At 39.5% G+C, this 22,025-nt stretch overlaps 1 protein-coding gene across 2 annotated transcripts in view; it reads left to right on the top strand.

The window, feature by feature from the left end:
• zfyve16 (zinc finger, FYVE domain containing 16) overlaps positions 1 to 21,606 on the top strand; it is a 45,658-nt gene extending 24,052 nt beyond the window's left edge. For both annotated transcript variants that reach the window (XM_026173009.2, XM_080303477.1), the window contains 12 exons: positions 5,170 to 5,386; positions 5,538 to 5,660; positions 6,354 to 6,509; positions 6,600 to 6,824; positions 7,230 to 7,312; positions 7,666 to 7,770; positions 9,336 to 9,486; positions 9,604 to 9,684; positions 9,772 to 9,934; positions 10,081 to 10,186; positions 10,325 to 10,501; positions 15,621 to 21,606. In XM_026173009.2, coding sequence (XP_026028794.2) covers positions 5,170 to 5,386; positions 5,538 to 5,660; positions 6,354 to 6,509; positions 6,600 to 6,824; positions 7,230 to 7,312; positions 7,666 to 7,770; positions 9,336 to 9,486; positions 9,604 to 9,684; positions 9,772 to 9,934; positions 10,081 to 10,186; positions 10,325 to 10,501; positions 15,621 to 15,797 — 1,764 coding nt within the window. In that variant the 3' untranslated portion in view covers positions 15,798 to 21,606. The remainder of the gene's footprint in view (positions 1 to 5,169; positions 5,387 to 5,537; positions 5,661 to 6,353; positions 6,510 to 6,599; positions 6,825 to 7,229; positions 7,313 to 7,665; positions 7,771 to 9,335; positions 9,487 to 9,603; positions 9,685 to 9,771; positions 9,935 to 10,080; positions 10,187 to 10,324; positions 10,502 to 15,620) is intronic.
• The last annotated feature ends 419 nt before the right edge of the window (positions 21,607 to 22,025 follow it).

The following is a 22,025-nucleotide window of genomic DNA, read 5'->3' as shown; positions in this document are numbered from 1 at the left end:
TTATAACTCAACAAATGGCTCAAATTACTGATCCCTTGTTTTGGTATAAATACATTGTAAATACCTACACTCATTTAATAGCCAGTATTAAAGTCAACATGCCCATCTGTCTTGAAAGTTCAGTCACTACTGACCAACTAGTCCCGGCTAACTTGGGTTTCTCATTCTGTGGTCCCACAGACTCCACTCCTATGGTGTTATTTTTGTGCCACTATTCTGAGTGCACGTAAAAAAAATTTGAGCACAAGTAAAAAAAAGTTTGCAGGTGCAAGTGTTGTATTTTGAGGAGAAATTTATTTTGAGCGAAGAAAAGCTGAATTTGAGCGAACAAAATTCATTGCTGCGTGCAAAAAATGTATTTCAGTGTTTGCTATTATCCATACATACACACACATACACACACACACACACACACACACACACACACACACACACACACACACACACACACACACACACAATAGCAGCCCCTCTCGCTCAGTTTTTGTATTTGCGCTCGCTCGCAATTTTTTTTTTCTGCTCTTACTCTTGACGAAGGCGGTCGCACTTTTCTCCTCTCCTCCTCTCCCTTAGCTTCCCTGCTTAGCCTCTTATGTCCTAGTCTAGTCTCGTGGTTTTTTGTATTACTTTTCCCTGGAACACTCTCTCACGGTCTGTTCTCTAAAACCTAAAAGAGGAATTATGGATTTGATCAACTGGTCCCTGAATGCAATTGACACCCCTTTCTCAACGAGAAGTTTGGGCTTGGGTGAGCCTGAGTGCTGAAGATATTTACCTATACGGAACCATGGTAACAGGGTTCTTGCTGATCGGAGCTGGCTTGGTCCTGACTTATTGAAGAATTAAGAAAGCGGAACCGGCTGTTCAAACCCCCACAAGGCTGCCCGCTGGGATTGAAACAATGGGAGAGGCGTGAGTTTCTCAAAATGGACTCATTGAGTGCAGCACGGATAAGATCTTGGAAAGGCTTACGGCTGCCGTGAATACTCAGAATAAGATCTCTGAGTGCAGACTGGATTACATCTTAGAACGGCTCGCTCGGAATAACATCTCTGAGCACAAATTGGATGACATCTTGGGGAGGCTCACTGTGGTCATTAGTTCTCAGAATCGGCTCTTTGAGAACAAGAATGACAACATCACAGAGCGCAAGTTTGATAACATCATGGCAAAGCTCACGGTTCTCCAACAGGAGATTGAGAGACCAGTGTTGGACTGTTAGAACTGCTTTGAAATTCATATGAGCTGTTCGCACTAAAGTAAAAAGCACCATCACTTCATGCGGATACCCTTTCGTCACCAGCTGCGGTCGCAAGGCTGGAGCCGAACAAGAACACCCTGATAACGACTGTGTTTAGTCTGTTCCTTCCCATTCCATGCAAGGCCACCTGGGTTGGCTGGAAGACTGTTTACTTAGCCTAGCAGGGCGAAGGACACTGTCTCAGCTGAACTCTGGACACGCACACACATACATACATATACACCGATATGCACACACTCATCCCCCCTCCCTTTCCAAACGCCTTCGATGTTGTGCTGTGGACATTTATGTGCTTTTTTGTTCTCATGCTGTCCTCCCAGGAGCCCAGCATGAATAGAGGTCTCTTTTTTTCCTCTTGTACTTTCCCATTGTAGTGTATATTTCAGTGTTTTTTTTTTTTCTGTAACGCTACCGATCTCCGACCTGTATCCCCATGTGATGTCTGTGTTGTGTGTGTAAGGGGGGGGTCCTATTTCACTGCAGGGCAACCTGCACGTGGCGAATAAAGCCTTGATTGATTTGATTGTTGCTCACGCTCTCAACATTTCTGCCCGTGCGCGTTCAACTCTTTGTGTACGCCGTTATATTTGTGCCACAAAACCAGCCAATCACAGACTTGGATGCAAAAATATCTGATTGGCTGTTCTGGTCTCCAATCAGCTCGAAATGATGAAATGCAATATCCCAGAATCCATTTCGTCCAAAACTCAAACGAGGCAGTGGCGGAAGAACACAGAGTGGCGGAGTTTGAAATCATCAAGACATCACATATTTCAATAATGCTCTAACGTTTTCGGAGATGCCTATTACCCACCAGCTGACCGTGTAGCTGGACTGGCCATTGGGCATACCGGGCATTTGCCCGGTGGGCTGATGGTGTTTTTTCATTTTTATGTTTGTTTATTTTTGTAACGGTATAAACAATGAAAGGTGGTGGATTAGCCAATTGGTCATGATCAACTCTGGGCTGGCCCAATTACAATACATCCATATTGAGAGGAAAAGGAATGCAATTAGTACCGTACTTCTATGGGCTCAAAATATGGTCATAAATATTTTGTACTTGTAAATCGGTTTTGTACTTGTAAATCAGGATTTGTGTGTGTGTGTGTGTGTGTGTGTGTGTGTGTGTGTGTAAAAAAAAGATTTGTGCGTGCGTAAAAACGATTTGTGCGTGCGTATAAAAGATTTGTGCGTGCGTAAAAAAAGATTTGTATGCGTAAAAAAGATTTGTGCGTGCATAAAAAAGATTTGTGCGTGCGTAAAAAAGATTTGTGCGTGCGTAAAAAAGATTTGCGTGTGTGTAAAAAAGATTTGTGTGTGGACTTAGCCAAAAAAAACCCCTGCAAGTTACAACTACGAATTTTGACCCTATTTTTCTTCCTTTCACATTGGTGAATGTCATGTCAATCACAAATGTAACAATCCAATCAGAGAACAGATGGGTTTGGCTGTTGGAGGGGCGCTTTTTTTTGAACTGCAGGTCTTTGAAGGGAATAAATGCCCTTTTACATGCCAACCCAGCGTTTTCCTTCATCACCACGAAGGACAACAGTCTGTGGTCGTCCGAGTTTGGTGATTTTTGTGTCACAGGACTACGTGTTTAATAGAGGGACTTCCACAGCCTTTTCAACAGCGCTGCGGACGCGGGGGGGGGGGGGGGGGGCGGCAGTGTTTTGGAAATGACAGTCTTCATTACAAAGCTTTCTTCGTTATGAATTAGCATACATGTTTTTATTGAACATTTGAAGAACTAGCAAAAAAAAAGCCACAAACTCTTGTAGTTCACATAAAGTCAGAGATAAAAACGACAAGGAACAGGTGCATCTAGTACAGGTAGAGCTGCTGCAAAAACCCACAGAGCCCAGCAGCCAGCGTAACAAATTCTGGATCCTTTGCTTTTAGTTAGCAATTAGCATTAACTAATCCTAAAGTAATAATGGTATTTCTAACCACTGACATACCACAACTTTATCCTTTCAACTGCTGCTGAAAGTAAGGGGACCTAACTGCTATCGGATATTTATATAGAGATTACTCTTCAAGGACCTGCAGTTCAAAAAAATGCCCCTCCGACGGCCAAACCCATCTGTTCTCTGATTGGATTGTTTAATTTGTGATTGACATGACATTGACCAATCAGCTTAAAGGAAGAAAAATAGGGTCAAAATTCGTACTTGTAACTTGCAGGGGTTTTTTTTTTTGGGCTAAGTCCACACACAAATCTTTTTTACACACGCACAAATCTTTTTTACGCACGCACAAATCTTTTTTACGCACGCACAAATCTTTTTTACGCACGCACAAATCTTTTTTACGCACGCACAAATCTTTTTTACAAGTACAAAACCGATTTACAAGTACAAAATATTTATGACCACATTTTGAGCCCATAAACTTCAGCTAGAATGAAAAAAGACAAAGCTGGAGTTATTCTGTCTTTACGTTGCACAGCTGCCTCTTCTCCCATCATTCTCTCTCCCTCCCTCTCCTGTGGCTACTTCAATCATAAAACCGATCAATGATCAGCTGTCTCTCTTGTTTGTTTATCTCCCACTTTGCGCCAGAAACAGGAAACCAGCGGATGTTGTGCTAAACAACAACAGCACGTTCAAGCTTGATAAGCTGTTGTTAGAATTTATTTAAAATTAATTTCTAGTATCAGCTGATGTTTGCTGGAGCCACAGCTGTAAAACTGCTGGTCATGGTATCGGTTTGGAAACATGAAGGTGATACAAATCATACATATATACCAACAAGACGGTGTACATCACTGTCACAACAGCGTTTGTTTTAGTTCAAAGGCTTTATGGTTTTTCCTATAATACCTGGTGGTGTAGTCGGCCGATTTTTTTGTCAGTTGAGCTTTACATATTATGTTTAACCCGAGTGACCACCCGGTCAGCTGGTGGGTAACAGGCATCTCCGAAAACGCTAGAGCATTATGGAAATATGTGATGTCTTGATGAATCGAGCAGGTATTTGAAGTTTACACAGCACCATTATCGCATGAAAATATCTTAAAAGTTTATTTCGTGACCCATAAAGAGAAATATTTCAAACTCCGCCACTCTGTGTTCCTCTGCCACTGCCTCGTTTGAGTTTTGGACTAAATGGATTCTGGGATATTGCATTTTGTCATTTCGAGCTGATTGGAGACCAAAACAGTCAATCAGATATTTTTGCATCCAAGTCTATGATTGGCTGGTTTTGTGGCACAAATATAACGGCGTACACAAAGAGTTGAACGCGCACGGGCAGAAATGTTGAGAATGCGAGCAACACGTTGAGAGCGCGAGCAACACGTTGAGAGCGCGAGCAACACGTTGAGAGCGCGAGCAACACGTTGAGAGCGCGAGCAACACGTTGAGAGCAGTGGATTTCAGTGTTCAGCAAACACTGAAATACATTTTTTGCACGCAGCAATGAATTTTGTTCGCTCAAATTCAGCTTTTCTTCGCTCAAAATAAATTTCTTCTCAAAATGCAACACTTGCACCTGCAAACTTTTTTTCACTTGCGCTCAAATTTTTTTTACATGCGCTCAGAATAGTGGCACAAAAATAACGGCATACACTCCCAGTGTATTGAACTGCAGCTAAGGTCGCTGGCCCTTCTACTCCATATATCCATGTCAATTATCAGGGCCAGAGGTCCTAGAAACTCTTTCATAAATTGAAAACAAGTGCTGCCAGCTGCTGTCCAACATGGACAAGTTGACGTTCATACACATGATGAGAAACTCTTGAGAAGCAGCTGATTTATGTGCTTCTTGGCAACCTGGCATTTTCTAGTACTGCTACACTAAAATAGACAATTAGATAGACAATAAATAGAAATAAAAAAAAATGGACAATAAAAATTAGTCCATTGACGATGGTATTACATGAAATGACATTCTTATTTCAGCCTGGCTTACCTGGGGCAGAGACCGGAGTTAACAGTGCATCTTCCCCTGAGGCTGCTGTGGCAGCAGAGGTAGCTTTCCGCCCAGTGTCTGGACCCTGGGATTTCGCGTTGCTTTGTGGAATTGGTTCTTCAGTGAACAGGTTTCCCAGTCTGCTACCAGACAATGAAGACGAGCTGCCTCCACTGCTCATTGCCACTGGAGAGGACGAAGGAGGAGGTGTGTTTTAGACATGAATCTCTTGGTTTATTTTTGCACATCTGGACATCTTATGTCTTTCTGTTGTGCTTGGATCAGAGTGAAATGTAAGTCTCACACTGGCTTTTATGCGAAATGCTTTAATAATCGCTCTGCTGTGTTTTCTGTTTAGATGTTTTAGTTGAGGAGAATCCTGCTCCATGTCAGATTCTGCACTTACTAGAAGAAGGCGGACCCCGTCCTCTGACATTCATTCTTAATGCCAACCTGCTAGTCAATGTCAAACTGGTGACATGTAAGTGAAATATGAATGAACAAATATGGAATTATGTAGTACACTAAAAAGTGTGAAATAACTCAAAACATGTTTTATGTTTTAGATTATTCAAAATAGTCATCCTTTGCTTTGATTACTGTTTTGCACAGTCATGGCATTCTCTCCATGAGCTTCATGAGGTAGTCACCTGAAATGGTTTTATGCAGTCTTGGAGTTCCCAGAGATGCTCAGCACTTGCTGGCCCTTTTCCCTTCACTCTGTGGTCCATCTCATCCCAAACCATCTCCATTGGGTTCAGATCAGGTGACTGTGGAGGCCAAATGAACCTGACAAGGCACACCTTTGAAGTGAAAACCATTTCAGGTGACTACATCATGAAGCTCATTGAGAGAAGACCAAGGATTGGCAGCGCTATCAACAAAGCAAAGTGTGGCTATTCTCAGGAATGTAAAATATAAAACATATTTAGAGTTATTTATCTTTTTTAAATTATTTTTTTTGCTACATAATTCCAGATATCTTCCGTCATATATTTGATGTCTTTAGTATGTATCTACAATGTAGCAAACAGTAGAAATAAAGAAAAAAACATTAAACAAGAATGTGTGTCCAAACTTTTGACTGGTAGTGTATCTCATATTTCCTCTTTCAAATTTTGTGAATCCTCACATGCCTTCCAATGTATTAACTCTTGTGTGTTTTATCTTCCAGACTCTGGCAGGGAATGCTGGTGTTTTGGCTCTAATGGGCTGCAGGCTCTGGGACAGAAAGAGTTAGTATTTCTGTTGGAGTGTTTGCCTCAAGAAAAAACTCTTCCCAAAGACCTCTTTACCATATATCTCAGCATTTTCCAGGATGCCCAAAAAGGTAATACCTGCCTTCAGCCTGCCTTTGCAACTTTTAATAACTACACCTTTAGCTTATAAAGGATAACATAATCATTATCTTGTGTTACAGGGAGGTTTGTGGAGGAGCTGGATAATGTGACTTTTACAAGTAGTTTCTTGGGCAGTAAGGATCATGCTGGGATGGTATTCTTCTCTCCCACCTGCCAGTCTCTAGACGGCCTCACTCTCCCTTCACAGCCATTCTTGTTTGGCCTGCTCATTCAGAAACTGGAGGTGCCCTGGGCCAAAGTCTTTCCACTGAGACTGCTTTTGCGTCTTGGAGCTGAATACAACTGTATGTAAATCTTTGTTGCTCATGACAACACTGAGTGTTATTTCATATTAAAACATAGTAATCTTAAACTTTGATTTGTTGAAAATGAAAAAAAAAAACCTGCTCTTCTGAAACCTTATGGTTATTAGTTTATTATTATTATTGTTAAAATGATTAGTTTCAGCAGTTTGCTGAGTAAATAAAAATACCCCAGTTCCACCTTCTCATTTGTAAAGAGCTTATTTTACCAAAAGCAGTCACACTAACACATTTTATATCGTAAGGTAAACCCCTCTACAAGTTAAATTACTAAACCATTGTAAATTACTGTCTGTAAGCATATAGGCTGTTCTAGGAGAAAGACACAGGGACAAGTGATACATATTGTGCTTTTATGGTTTATTTACATATGTTTTTGTTTTTCAGCGTATCCCACCACACTGATAAGTATCCGTTTTCGGCAGTCAGTGTATCGAGAGACAGGACACACCATTATGAATTTATTGGCTGTAAGTAGTGCAAAATAAGATTTTGCAATAAAGAAAATAAGATTTATTTATAATTGAGAAGCTTGGCAAAATTTTGTTAGAGCTAAAACTACACATAATTCTTAACTCCACTCAAGCCACATTTTAAGTAATGCAGATTTCATGGGTGTCTGGCAGAGTAGTTTTTGATTTTGATGATTGACAGTTTAAAATTAATTTGTTTTATACTGGGCTTTTGGTGAAAGGTTTTTGAACATAAATGTTATTAGGACAACAGTCATAGACACTTTTTTGATGCTGATTATTGGCAGACTTGAAAAAAATTGATTAGAACACTTTGATGAGTTCAGATTCTATAAACTGTTCTCATCCAGGATCTAAGGAACTACCAGTATAGCCTGTCAGTGGTGGAGGGCCTGAGGATCCACATGGAGATGGGCCACAGCTACATTGATATTCCCAAAAGTAGCTTCAGTGAGGTAAGAGTTCCTTTAATTTTGTAAAATAAACTTGTTCAGATTCTGGTTAGGATTTAGATAAACATTGATAATGCTTGAATATGTCATTTGTCACAGTTGCAACTAAAAAAAGAATAACTTCTCAGGTGTTTTAGTGCCCAAGCTTCATGTACTTGGTTTCAGTAGATGTTGACTTCTTTATTTACAAGTGCTTTGGGTTAATTTTTTGGTAATCAAACTACAAACAACCCCCAAAATTTCTGTAACTTCTAGAAACATATTGGTTTAGAAATTAGGTTTTTGTGGTCGTCCTCTAACTCCCTTCAAAGGATAACTGAAAAGGGTACAAAGTAGATTAAATCAGTTGAATGATCAGTACAATATGTTTTTCTTTACTTTCTTTCGTAAATTGTCCTGCCACATGTTGAGAAATTGTCTTGTACAAACAAGTCAAAGCTACTTAGTTTCATATAGTTGTATCGTGGTGTTTTAGGGCCATCATTGGCAAATAAAAATTTTTGGAGGCTGAATATAGAGGTAGCATTTAGAGAAAAAAAACCCTAATAAACCCGTGATAAATTATCTATTAAAGAATGTGTAGTAAGATCTGTCTTGAATGAACAACCAGAAAATGATTCCCTTGTCGTTTTAAAATTCTCTTTACAACATAAAACCGAAGTCCTCTTATGCGCCCCAGATAGACATATACCCAGTATAATAAATGCTCTTGGTCCTCTTTCAACGTTTGTAAAACCATCTGTCAGGAACTTGGGGATTATCCTTGATCCTGCTCTTACGTTAGATAGTCATGTTAAATCTCTTGTTTGGTCTTGCTTTTATCATTTAAGAAATATTTCTAAATTGAGCTCTATAATATCCTATACCGAACTGGAGATTGTTATTCATGCTTTTATCTCTTCACGACTGGACTATTGCAATTCCCTGTTTACTTGTCTAAACAAAGGTTCTTTGGAGCGTCTGCAGATCGTTCAGAATGCTGCAGCAAGACTTTTGACGAAAGCTTCTAAATATTCACATATAACACCGTTGCTTATGCAGTTACATTGGCTTCCTGTCGAATTTAGAGTCCATTTTAAGATTTTGGTTTTAACTTTTAAGGCTCTTCAACATCAAGCACCACCATATATTATTGAACTTTTACAGCCTTATGCCCTTAGTAGGTCTCTGAGGTCGAGTAGTCAGGGCCTACTTGTCATTCAGTATACGAGATTGAAAACTAGGGGTGATAGAGCTTTTGCTACTGTGGCCGCCAGACTGTGGAATTCCCTTCCTCAGGACTTACGATCCGCTGATTCATTGATTACTTTTAAAAAACAGCTAAAAACACATCTTTTTAAAATTGCTTTTTGCTAACTTTGTTTGTATTTTGTCTTTTTAATCTGTTATATCTTGTAAAGCACTTTGTGATCTCTATCTAGAAATGTGCTATATAAATAAAATTTTACTTACTTACTTACTTAGGCCAAAATCAAACAATGTATGTATGTAAAAATAATAAGTAAATAAAGCAAAAGTTGGCACACAGCAGTGTTGTACAGAAATGTATATTTTTCTGTATTTTTCAGGTGCAGAAGGTGATAAATGCATCCAATGAACATGTCATCAGCATTGGAGCAAGATTCAGCTCGGAGGCCGACTCTCACCTGGTCTGTTACCAGAATGAGGAGGGAAATTACCAAACCCAGGCCAACAGCATGCCTGGGAAGTCTCGGACAGGTGAGTGTCTTTAGAAATGCTCCATACTCCTCTATTTTTGAAAAATAAAACATTAGAGGCAAGCATTTTGTTGTACCATGCATATATGAACTTCTGGGGGTTTGCGTTTTGTTACAGTCACTGGGGCCAGTTTTGTGGTGTTCAATGGAGCACTTAAAGCCTCCTCAGGTTTCATTGCGAAGTCCAGCATTGTAGAAGGTACTGTGACTGGTTGTTGGCTCTGAAATACTTATGTCCATTCTGTTATTGCTGGGCCAGACTAGTCAATTGTTTTGTTTTTACCAGATGGGTTGATGGTGCAAATCCCTCCAGAGACCATGGAATCTCTTCGCTCTGCCCTCAGGGAGCAGACAAACTTCCACATACCCTGTGGCAAGATTAATGATGAGCAGGTCAGAGAGAATGTGACTGTCCGCTGGGTGGAGTGGAATCCACCTGTCAACACAGGGTAACTGCACGCAATGATTTACTCCATGTGTGTATGTGTTTGCCAATGCCAGTATTTGATCATATTTTAACTAAAACACGATGCAGTTTAAATCTCTGGGAAAACAGTACTTTCTACTGTGACCCTGTGAATTTGTATTCCTGCAGCAAAACTAGTGGAGTTGATGGAAGATCCCTAGATGGAGTGTGTAGTGTGAGGATGCAACAAGACACTGAGTTTGAATCAGACAATCGGCTGATTACATGCACTGAGGTAAATTTTCCTTTTTTCACATCAAATTGTTTGCTCCTATCTGACACCTTCTGTGAACTGAATGAGGTTTCCATTCTGAGTTCTAAAGCCATCTAAAAGTTGTGATGTGTGCATGACCTGAACTGTATTTCTGTTCAGGTATTCTACCAGCTGAAGTCTCCAGACTGCAACCTGGCATCTGTCTTATCGTCCTGCAGTGTTTTTCAGAAGGAAATAGCGTTGGCAACCTGCAGTGCTCTCACTCCTCACCTCGCCGTTCTCACTTCCAGCGGAATCAACTCACTCTCACTGTGTGTCTCGACACAGGCTGACATGGTAAACAAGCAGTGATTCAGGTTAATATTGTAAAACCTTTTTAAGACGCAGAGTGGTCTTACAAGGTATTTGAAAATGCAGATGCAACAATAGTGATGTATTAATGATGACTGACTGTATTTAAAAATCACACACTAGTATCACCACTCTAATGGTCATTTTTGAATTCTCTTGGTCAGTTATGGTTACAGACTTTCTCACCACCTTCATATGCTTGTGTTTTGAGTTTAACCATATGTGTGTGTGTGTGTGTGTGTGTATTAGGGGTGCAACGATATTCGTATCGATATTGAACCGTTCGATACAGTGCTTTCGGTTCGGTACGCATATGTATTGAACAATACAAAATTTGTAATTTATTTTATCAACTTTCCTTCTGACAATGGTGTCTGTGTTGAGTGCTCAGTGAATCTGCGTTCGACTACTCCGCCTAGGCTGCACTGTCGAGCGCAGATCCACTGAGCGCTCAACGCAGAGAGCATCTTCAGAAGGAAGAGCGCAGGGCAAGCTAGCGAGAAATGGTAAATGGCCTGTATTTATATAGCGCTTTACTAGTCCCTAAGGACCCCAAAGCGCTTTACATATCCAGTCATCCACCCATTCACGCACACATTCACACACTGGTGATGGCAAGCTACATTGTAGCCACAGCCACCCTGGGGCGCACTGACAGAGGCGAGGCTGCCGGACACTGGCGCCACCGGGCCCTCTGACCACCACCAGAGAAAGAAGTTAAGCTCTGGTTGCAAGCTCTGGTTCTCTCCTCCTGCTACCCCCCCAAAAACCCATCTCCATAGAGACTGTGTCAGCTCCCAAACAGACAAAAAACTAACTAAAAACCAGCAACAAACAACTTAAACATAAACAATTACAAAGAAAGAACAATAAAGTATCCACATCTGAACCAAAGAGTAAAACAGTGAAATGTGGATTATTAAATATTAGGTCTCTCTCCTCCAAGTCTCTGTTAGTACATGACTTAATAATTGATCAACAAATTGATTTACTCTGCCTTACAGAAACCTGGTTGCAGCAGGATGATTATGTTAGTTTAAATGAATCAACACCCCCGAGTCATTCTAACTACCAGAAACCTCGAAGCACAGGCCGAGGGGGCGGTGTGGCAGCAATTTTTCACACCAGCCTGTTAATCAACGAAAGACCAAGACAGACTTTTAATTCATTTGAAAGCCTGATGCTTAACATTCTCCACCCCAGCTGTGAAACTCAGAAACCAGTCTTACTTGTTATCATCTATCGTCCTGGGCCTGGACCTGGGCCTTACACAGAGTTTCTGTCTGATTTCTCAGACTTTATATCTAATTTAGTTCTGAGCTCAGATAAAATAATTATTGTGGGTGATTTTAACATCCATGTAGATGCTAAAAATGACAGCCTCAACATGGCATTTAATCTGTTATTAGACTCAATTGGCTTCTCTCAAAATGTAAAAGAACCCACCCACCACTTTAATCACACTCTAGATCTTGTTTTAACATATGGCATAGAAACTGAACATTTAACAGTGTTTCCTAAAAACCCTCTCCTGTCTGATCATTTCCTGATAACATTTACATTTACAATAATTGATTACACAGCGGTGGAGAGTAGACTTTATCAAAGTAGATGTCTTTCTGAAAGCGCTGTAACTAAGTTTAAGAATATAATCCACCCACTGTTATCATCTTCAATGCCCTGTACCAACACAGAGCAGAGCAGCTATCTGAACGCTACCCCAACAGAGGTCGATTATCTTGTTAATAATTTCACCTCCTCACTACGTACGACTCTGGATACTGTAGCTCCTGTGAAAACTAAGGTCTCTAATCAGAAGTACCTGACTCCGTGGTATAATTCTCAAACACGTAGCCTAAAGCAGATGACTCGTAATCTGGAGAGGAAATGGCGTGTCACAAATTTAGAGGATCATCATTTAGCCTGGAGAAAAAGTTTGCTGCTTTATAAGAAAGCCCTCCGCAAAGCCAGAACATCTTACTATTCATCACTGATTGAAGAAAATAAGAACAACCCCAGGTTTCTCTTCAGCACTGTAGCCAGGCTGACAAAAAGTCAGAGCTCTTTTGAGCCAACCATCCCTTTAACGTTAACTAGTAATGACTTCATGAACTTCTTCACAAATAAAATTTTTATCATTAGAGAAAAAATTACCAGTAATCATCCCACAGATGTAATATTATCTACAGCTACTCTTAGTACCATTGATGTTAAGTTAGACTCTTTTTCTCCAATTGATCTTTCTGAGTTAACTTCAATAATTACTTCCTCCAAACCTTCAACGTGTCTTTTAGACCCCATTCCTACAAAACTGCTCAAAGAAGTCCTGCCATTAATTAATTCTTCGATCTTAAATATGATCAACCTATCTCTAATAATCGGCTATGTACCACAGGCCTTCAAGCTGGCTGTAGTTAAACCTTTACTCAAAAAGCCATCTCTAGACCCAGCAGTCTTAGCTAATTATAGGCCAATCTCCAACCTTCCTTTCATATCAAAAATCCTTGAAAGAGTAGTTGTCAAACAGCTAACAGATCATCTGCAGAGGAATGGTTTATTTGAAGAGTTTCAGTCAGGTTTCAGAGCTCATCACAGCACAGAAACAGCTTTAGTGAAGGTTACAAATGATCTTCTTATGGCCTCTGACAGTGGACTCATCTCTGTGCTTGTCCTGCTAGACCTCAGTGCAGCGTTCGATACTGTCGACCATAATATCCTATTAGAGCGATTAGAACATGCTGTAGGTATTACAGGTACTGCACTGCAGTGGTTTGTATCATATCTATCTAATAGACTCCAATTTGTGCATGTAAATGGAGAGTCCTCTTCACACACTGAGGTTAATTATGGAGTTCCACAGGGTTCAGTGCTAGGACCAATTCTGTTTACATTATACATGCTTCCCTTAGGCAGCATCATTAGAAGACATAGCATACATTTTCACTGTTATGCCGATGACACCCAGCTCTATCTGTCCATGAAGCCAGATAGCACACACCAATTAGTTAGACTGCAGGAATGTCTTAAAGACATAAAGACCTGGATGGCCGCTAACTTTCTGCTTCTTAATTCAGATAAAACTGAGGTTATTGTACTCGGCCCTGAAAATCTTAGAAATATGGTATCTAACCAGATTCTTACTCTGGATGGCATTACCTTGGCCTCCAGTAACACTGTGAGGAACCTTGGAGTCATTTTTGACCAGGACATGTCCTTCAACGCACATATTAAACAAATATGTAAGACTGCTTTCTTCCATTTGCGCAACATCTCTAAAATTAGAAATATCCTGTCTCAGAGTGACGCTGAAAAACTAGTTCATGCATTTATTACTTCCAGGCTGGACTACTGTAACTCATTATTATCAGGATGTCCAAAAAACTCGCTGAAAAGCCTTCAACTAATCCAAAATGCTGCAGCAAGAGTACTGACAGGGACTAGAAAGAGAGAGCATATTTCTCCTGTTTTGGCTTCCCTTCATTGGCTTCCTGTTAAATCCAGAATTGAATTCAAAATCCTGCTCCTCACATACAAGGTCTTAAATAATCAGGCCCCATCTTATCTTAATGACCTTGTAGTACCATATCACCCTATTAGAGCACTTCGCTCTCGCTCTGCAGGCCTACTTGTTGTTCCTAGAGTATTTAAAAGTAGAATGGGAGGGAGAGCCTTCAGTTTTCAGGCCCCTCTTCTGTGGAACCAGCTTCCAGTTTGGATTCGGGAGACAGACACTATCTCTACTTTCAAGATTAGGCTTAAAACTTTCCTTTTTGCTAAAGCATATAGTTAGGGCTGGACCAGGTGATCCTGAATCCTCCCTTAGTTATGCTGCAATAGACTTAGGCTGCTGGGGATTCCCATGATGCATTGAGTTTTTCCTTTCCAGTCACCTTTCTCACTCACTGTATTAATAGACCTCTCTGCATTGAATCATATCTGTTATTAACCTCTGTCTCTCTTCCACAGCATGTCTTTTATCCTGTCTTCCTTCTCTCACCCCAACCGGTCGCAGCAGATGGCCGCCCCTCCCTGAGCCTGGTTCTGCCGGAGGTTTCTTCCTGTTAAAAGGGAGTTTTTCCTTCCCACTGTCGCCAAAGTGCTTGCTCATAGGGGGTCATATGATTGTTGGGTTTTTCTCTGTATCTATGAAGCGCCTTGAGGCGACTTTTGTTGTGATTTGGCGCTATATAAATAAAATTGAATTGAATTGAATTCAACATGGCAAATTGAACCTCCCCCACCCTCATTCAGATCTGGCGTTTGGAATTATTTTGGTTTTCATGTGACATATGACCCTGAAGGTAAGCGCGTCATGGACTAAAGTAAAACAGTATGTTGGATGTGCCACGCAATGCTCAATTACATTGGTGGAACTAGTGTGTTAGCGCAGTTAGCTCGTTAACGTGTTGGCCGTCTAGCCCCATGCACGGGGCGATCAGGGGTAGCTCGTTAACGGAGATTTGCCGTGTTGCGGCGTTAAGGTCATTTCAACGAGATTAACCTGAAAGCACTAGTGGGAACACAACGAATATGACTGCACATTTACTCCGACAGCATCCTAGTGCAAAGACAAGTGGAAGCAGACAAAAACAACAAGCATGCAAGCATGCATGCTACAAACTTTACCCGAGTCATTTAGACAGTCGTTAGCACATGATTCTCGTTATGAGGACCTGATATGTTTAATATGCTGCTGAGAATATAGCCCAGAAGAAGCGTATAGTATAGCTTTCATTTTGGAAAGAGCCATTTCTCTGTAATAAACTCTTTTCCAAAGATGAGTGATTTCTCGATCAGATAGATTAATTTTTTTATTATTATTTCGTTGTTTCAGCAGCATTAAATTTAAAAACTGTACTTTTGAGATAAAATAGATATTTATAATTTTAATAAATGACAAATTAAAAAAGCATGAACATTTTTTTGTTTCGAAAAAAGTATCGAACCGAACCGTGCATTTTGTGTATCGTTGCACCCCTAATAGGTTTTGGGAAGTTTTTTGACCACAGTAATTGTGAAGTGAACATCTGGTATTGTGACAGCCCTATTTTATTGTGTTTAGCACTTAAAGCCTTTTGAATATTTCTTTACTGTTTTTTCTCAGGTGGAGTACCAGGCTGGCTCCAAAGGCAGTCTTCTCCCACAGCGCTACATGAATGAGATGGACAGCGCTCTAATCCCTGTCATCCATGGGGAGAGTGCAAGTGTGCCACAGACTGCCATGGACATGGAGTTCATGTTCTATATCACACATGCCATTGAATGTGCATGTAGACCATGACACACTCAAAGTTTTGGAGGCAAAAAAACAAAAACATAGCTGCAGCTTCAGGCAGGATGCTTGTTCCCAGCTGGAGCAGCAGCCACCCACACAGGAAGAAAAACATTTCCACCCTGAGGTTTGTGATTTAGAGGGATCAATGATTGGATGATGGTCTTCTGTTAAGAAGCCATTGTACTTTTGAGTGTTTCATGTTCACCAAAGCTGCTTTAATACAAGAAGCCAAACACTAAACAAGAAATATGACAACATGACCAAAAGCAACCAAACTATTCAAAGCGCTTTCCTCTGCTCTGCCTTCCAGACTCCCTGCTGGCCTCCGTCAGTGTGGAGTACCTCAGTGAATGTTTCCTACAGACACTATGGAAATGGCTCTCATTATTTTTACATTAAAAGTAGGGACATTAATGAGCGTAGACATGTGATCAGGTGCTACTATAGAGCTACTTGACATACATAGTTGACTTGTTCTAAATGCAGACATCACAGGGCTCACTTTCTCTCAAGGTACTATGCTCTCATTTGACATGATGGTTGTGATGATACTGCACAAGAAAACAATGGGCCTTCTGCAGGAAACCTTTTTGTAACTATGTCCTGGGGCTGGGCTGATGAATGATATTTGATTGAAATTCCAAGTTTGCCTTTTAATGATAATTTATAAAAACTAAACCAAACTTCATTACAGTGCACTGCTCTAAAGGACACCTATCCACGTGCCCAGAGTTTCTCCCGGTTTAACTCAACTCAAGCTAAGAAAAGTAGAGTGTTTGATCAACAAGGTCTATCTACAGGGAGGATTAACAATCGCCAATTGCTCAGGGTCTGTTTTTTTTTTTTTTTTCCCTTTTCCCTCAATTGAGTCTGCTTTCTGCAACAAGTAACAGTTGGATAGCAGAGGCTTCAGCTCTCTTCCACTCACAATGTAACTGCTATGCAGGTCTCTTGGTGCACACACATCCACTGCTGCTCCCTGCCCCGTTTGCAGCAACAATCTCCCAACCAGCATGGCATGGACCAGTGATGCTAATTTTAGCTTTATGTTAAAAACAACTCCCAATTATTTCCCAGCTGCCTACTAAAACACTCTGGTACTCTCACGACTCTCCCCTTTTTTCATTTATTTATTTGTTTTTCATTTAAATTATATTTGACATATAATTTATATGTTAAATTATATGGCAAATATAATTGACATATAATTGTTAACTGTTAACAATTATTGAGTTTTTACATAATGCTTAAGTGTGTTCATTTTGTGTGACAGAATCACTGGTTTAATTGACATCTAGACCTGTCATGCTTTGTTACTTGTTCTGCTTTATTTATTGTCAGTTAAGTGTTACACAACAACTAATCGTTGATGCACAACAACCTAACAAGCTGACAGTGAATAACGTGTACAAGTTACCAATCTTATATTCGCCAATAAAATGTCAGACTTTAAAGAAAAACGACAGCCATTATGACAAAAAATCCAATGAAGATGTATCCAAGTCAAAGAAACACATTCCAATGTGGATAAAAGCAGAGACTGTGCACTACATTAAACGACAGGTCTAGAATATACATGAATTTCATACGACAAAAGTGCAGGATGCAACTCATTCAGGCGAGGCAGCCTCACCAGTGTAAACGGTTAGCTCAACTGAGCTGCCCAGATGTTTGGCTAGCTCAGTGTCTAGATGACACTTCGTAATACTCTCAGCTGAAAGCATCTGAAAAACATTTCTCTGAGCCCTGATTGTACAACAGCAGCAATAATCAAGGATTTATTTATTCTGTCAATTATAATTCGTAATTATAAGGCCACACTTTCCTTACAGGCAATGAGAGTGATGGAAACAAACCTGTGGGAGTGAGTCTTTCCTGCATGAGGCCCAGTGTGTGTGTCAGTAACATGGCTGAAGTTTGCGTCTGGAACTTTACAAATGTTTTTTTTTTATTCCTAAAAAGTGAACATATGACAGGTATATTTTGGCAGGATTAAGAGTGTTGACCTACTGACCTTGATGAAACTACAGAACTATTTGGATAATAGTATTACAACTGGTGGAGGTGAGGAGTTAAAATATTCTCTTGTAGTTGAATATGTCTTTCTTGGTGAGTAGCTGACGTTAAAGCTGCTCATTACTGAGCTTGCAGGTGTAGCTCTTCTCAGAGCTTTAGTTTCTGTTTCCATCATCCTGCTGGCACAAAATTGATCCAATAGTATGTTTGTCTTAAAATCTTTCCGTTATTATTTGATCATCCATCCTTCACACTGAGGTTTCATTTCACACTGAGATCTTACAAAAGAAAAGATGATGTCAATCCCGACAGTTTTTATTTCTCAGAAGGAGGTGTAAATTTAACAAAGAGGATGCTATATTAATTGTACACACTCTGCTTCTGGATGAAAATGTCCAGTCAGGGGAGTTAAAACAAAAAAATCCCTCCTGTTTTTCACAGAGATGCTCTTTCAGTGTTGATGACTTCTTGCCAGATCAAACACAAAATACTAATGATTATTTTCTCCTTTAAGATGTTTTACGTTATCTGCTTCAGTCTCAGTTAAATGTTGTTTTTGCACAGCTAATGAGAACTCTTTCATTCAGTTCATCTCACAACTTTTACTAGTTATTTAAAAAAATGAAGATGATTCTTTCAGATGAGAAGATTGATTACACTATTATCAAGTCACGAACACAGATTGTATATAAGCAATGGAATTGGCCATAGTAATGTCACCAGTTATGTGGGACTGAAGGTGCCTGTTTTCATTGTGAGCATTGTAGTGTTTTTGAATTGGATGTGAAGCGTGATGGATGGATCAGACTGAAACTATTGCTATTCAGTCTGGTCGCCTCCTGTTGGCCATTTATAGAAATTCAGAGTTAAAGCTCTTCCACATTGGCTCCACTTTACAAGCCCAGAGGCTACCTCTATCTTTTATATAGTCTATGTTCACGAATTAGCTTAGCTTAGTTCAGTGTGATTGGTAGAAACGGGTGAAACTGTGTAGCCTGGCCTCATTCAGCCTTCAAGAACCATCAAAGCTTACAAATTATTCTGTATATTTTGTTTGATGTTTAGAAAGAAGGATGAAAACCACTGGAGTTAATTGAGTTAATTGGTGGTTGGTTTTTAGGCTGTTTACATGGATAGAGCAGCTAATTGTCTTTACCAGCTAACATCAGACTTAAGGGCTGCCATTGACTGACACATTCAGTGACAGGTAACAATAGCAGTGACACACTCAAGTATTGTCACCTTAATTCTGTGCTGACTATAAGATGCTGAAACAACTGGTTATTTTGTTCTAATGAAGACTTTGGTTTCTGTTGCAGAAAAGGCAGAACAATAAAATTTTAATTATCAGCCAAATTATTATTTTTAAGTGTTGTTATTGGCCCAACTTTTCAGAGCTAATTCTCTATTGACCATTTCTTTTAAGATAAATAATTCCTATGCTTGGTCTCAATTTCGTTCATAATATTAGTTCACTTCATGTAGTACTAAAACTACTACTACATGCTGACTTGTCTAGTGTGTAAGTTTGGACTGATTAATTCTCAAATGGACATGTCACGTTCTGCTCTTAAATGAAATGACATTCTGAATGTTGGACTCAGGTTGTCCCGCGATTTACTGCATGTTCTAAACTTGTTCTGCCTTTTACCACCCATATGGACAATTTGCTGTCTGCTGCTGTTAGCTAGTAAGCTAGCAAAGCCACTATCATCAGTGCTGATGATTACAGCCTCCTGCTGGCTGAACCTTGTTTGGTGGTCCTTTTCTATCATTCAAGTAGCGAAGAACTGAGACACGACGGTGGTTTCCAGTCTAAATTCAAGTCTCATCTAGCAGCTTTGTGGCTTTAGTTTAAAATTAACACACAAATATAAGAGTGGTATCAATCTTCTCATCCAGGTTTTGTGCAGAAGGACAAAAAAAGCTAATTTCCTCAGTTTATTGATTGGAGTAGGAGCTGTTTTATACTGGGTTCATATTTTAGCATTATTTAATGTCTCTATAACAGCTTTAGGCACTTTATAAATATCAGTGTGCTGATGTGTTAGAAAAAAAAGGTTTGGTTTGACAGATGCCCGAAGGCAATCTGTCAAACCAAACCTTTTTTTTTTTTTTTTTGGTAATGATATTTCTGGATCCAAACTGGCAGTTATCTCTTATGAGTCGGAATAATAAATGCTCCTGAAACTCAGAGTACACAGAGGTTATGTCCCTGTAAAATGCATTCACTTTTGTGTCCACTGTTTGTAGCAGTGTTTTGCAGCCTCCATTTGTCTAAAGCTAGGTCTGAGTTTGTTTGTTTTGTTTTGTTTTTTAGGGCAAAGTGCATTGTGTCGCATCTCATCTCACTTTTCAGTTAGGACTTTTTTTCCAAATGTATAGATGATATCCTGTATACATAGCGATTGTATCAAACCTTGTGCATTTTTTAAATATTAAAAGTTATTTTTGAAATGTTGGTATAAAAGAAAAAAAAGTTAATATTTTTGATAGAAGGTTGGCTACATTAATTCTGCAGTTTGTGTAGCAAGCTGTTTGAGAGGAGAAACAAATCAAGAAATGAATTAATTGTTAGAAGGTGGAAATATCTAATCTCAAAATACATGAAGCGCTTTCGTTTGACATGAATGTTTTTGGTAAAAATCTGAATACTGAGCTTAGTTATGAACTCTTCTGCAAGTCGTGCTCTAATTCTTAGCAACAACTGCGTTATTATGAATACTCGTGTAAAGACTTGTAAACCTCCAGGTTGATTGCAGTCTTCTAGATGTATGAAGGTTTATACAGTTTTTTTTAATCACTGAAATCTGTGAGTTGTTGATTAACTTCTCCATGTGAGATATGTTTATTAAACACTAGAAAGGTCAACTGCCGTAACTGACTGTGTTGATATTTAGCCATGCATGCAATGACTGAATGTTAAATTGGGAGGCTTTCTAGCTTCAGTAGAAATCTCTCACCCTTTGGAGAGGCCGTGATCTATTGCCTGAAAACTGCATTTATGTACACCTAATCTGCAGATGATATTTTCTGCTAACATAAAAGTTTGTCCAAAGATTTAAATTGGCTATAAATCTGACCTGTAAAAAACCTATGCAAACGAAATGTGTTCAGTGGACTGAATAAGCTGAGTCTGAATCTGTATTTATATTGAATCTGTATTTAAGGTCCTTTACTAAACACCAACCACACTTTAATCAGGAGCTCACAAAGACTTACTATTTTCCACCTAAAGCCGCTTTTGTTCTTTATGGTGGATTATCTAAAGTTGTTATTATTACCATTACCACCATTATCATCATTATTATTATTGTTGTTGTTATTGAGTAGTTTGAAAAAGGAAAAATGTGAGTTTTGATTCTGATGTAGAAAGCGGGTATGAGGGGAAATTGTGCCGTTTATACTGCCGTGCAAACATCTCTGAAACGTACGGCAGTGGTTTATGTAAAACTTATTGATTTTTACAAAGTCCACCTTTTTTCCCCTCCATTACAAAATGGACATGTTCTCCTTCCACAGTCCAAAGCCTAATAGCTTTGGATTTTGGGACGAGAACATGTCCATTTTGAGAAATATTTTGGGAGGGATATTATTCAAATTTCTTTCTCTCTCGTTAAAACAACCTTCCACTGTGTGAAAATGAGAAGTATTGATTGATTTTATGTAAGTTTTTGTAAATCATCCATTTATTCATAAGACCAGCTTTACTTTTTGAGGACCCTGCGGTCTGCATCCTAACCAGTTTCTGAATAGCCTGTGTATTTAAAGAATAAAAGAATTTTATGGAAAAACAAAACTCAACCTGCCTGTTATCTTTCTGAAAGTTAAAAAAAAAAATTATAATAAAATATTTAACTGGAGTTTCCACTTGCTTCACAGAGTCAGGCCCACAGACTCGCCACTGTTGTATGCTGCACAGCCAGGCCCTGATCATATGCTGGGGATGTATATATGTAAAAGTTTTCCAATGTACACTGCTGCATGTCTATACAAAGCTCTAAAATTCAAAGCCCCAATATTAAAGTGAACTCCAAAGTTAATGGGGATTTGGTGTAACTTAATTAGCAATGGTGTGATAAGTGAGCACTTGGAAGAGTTGCACTTATGGGCCTTACTGAACTGGCCCAAAAGCGAGGTGAAAGTGAATTAGTTTATCGGGTATTCACCCGACTCTCCCTATTAGTCATTCCATCCCTGCCCACAAATCTGTCAGGG

Source organism: Astatotilapia calliptera, chromosome 7 (assembly GCF_964374335.1).
Source record: "Astatotilapia calliptera chromosome 7, fAstCal68.1, whole genome shotgun sequence".
Taxonomy (NCBI): Eukaryota; Metazoa; Chordata; class Actinopteri; order Cichliformes; family Cichlidae; genus Astatotilapia; species Astatotilapia calliptera.
The sequence above is the reverse complement of the archived record's forward strand: the minus strand, read 5'-3'. Positions and strand labels throughout refer to the sequence as shown.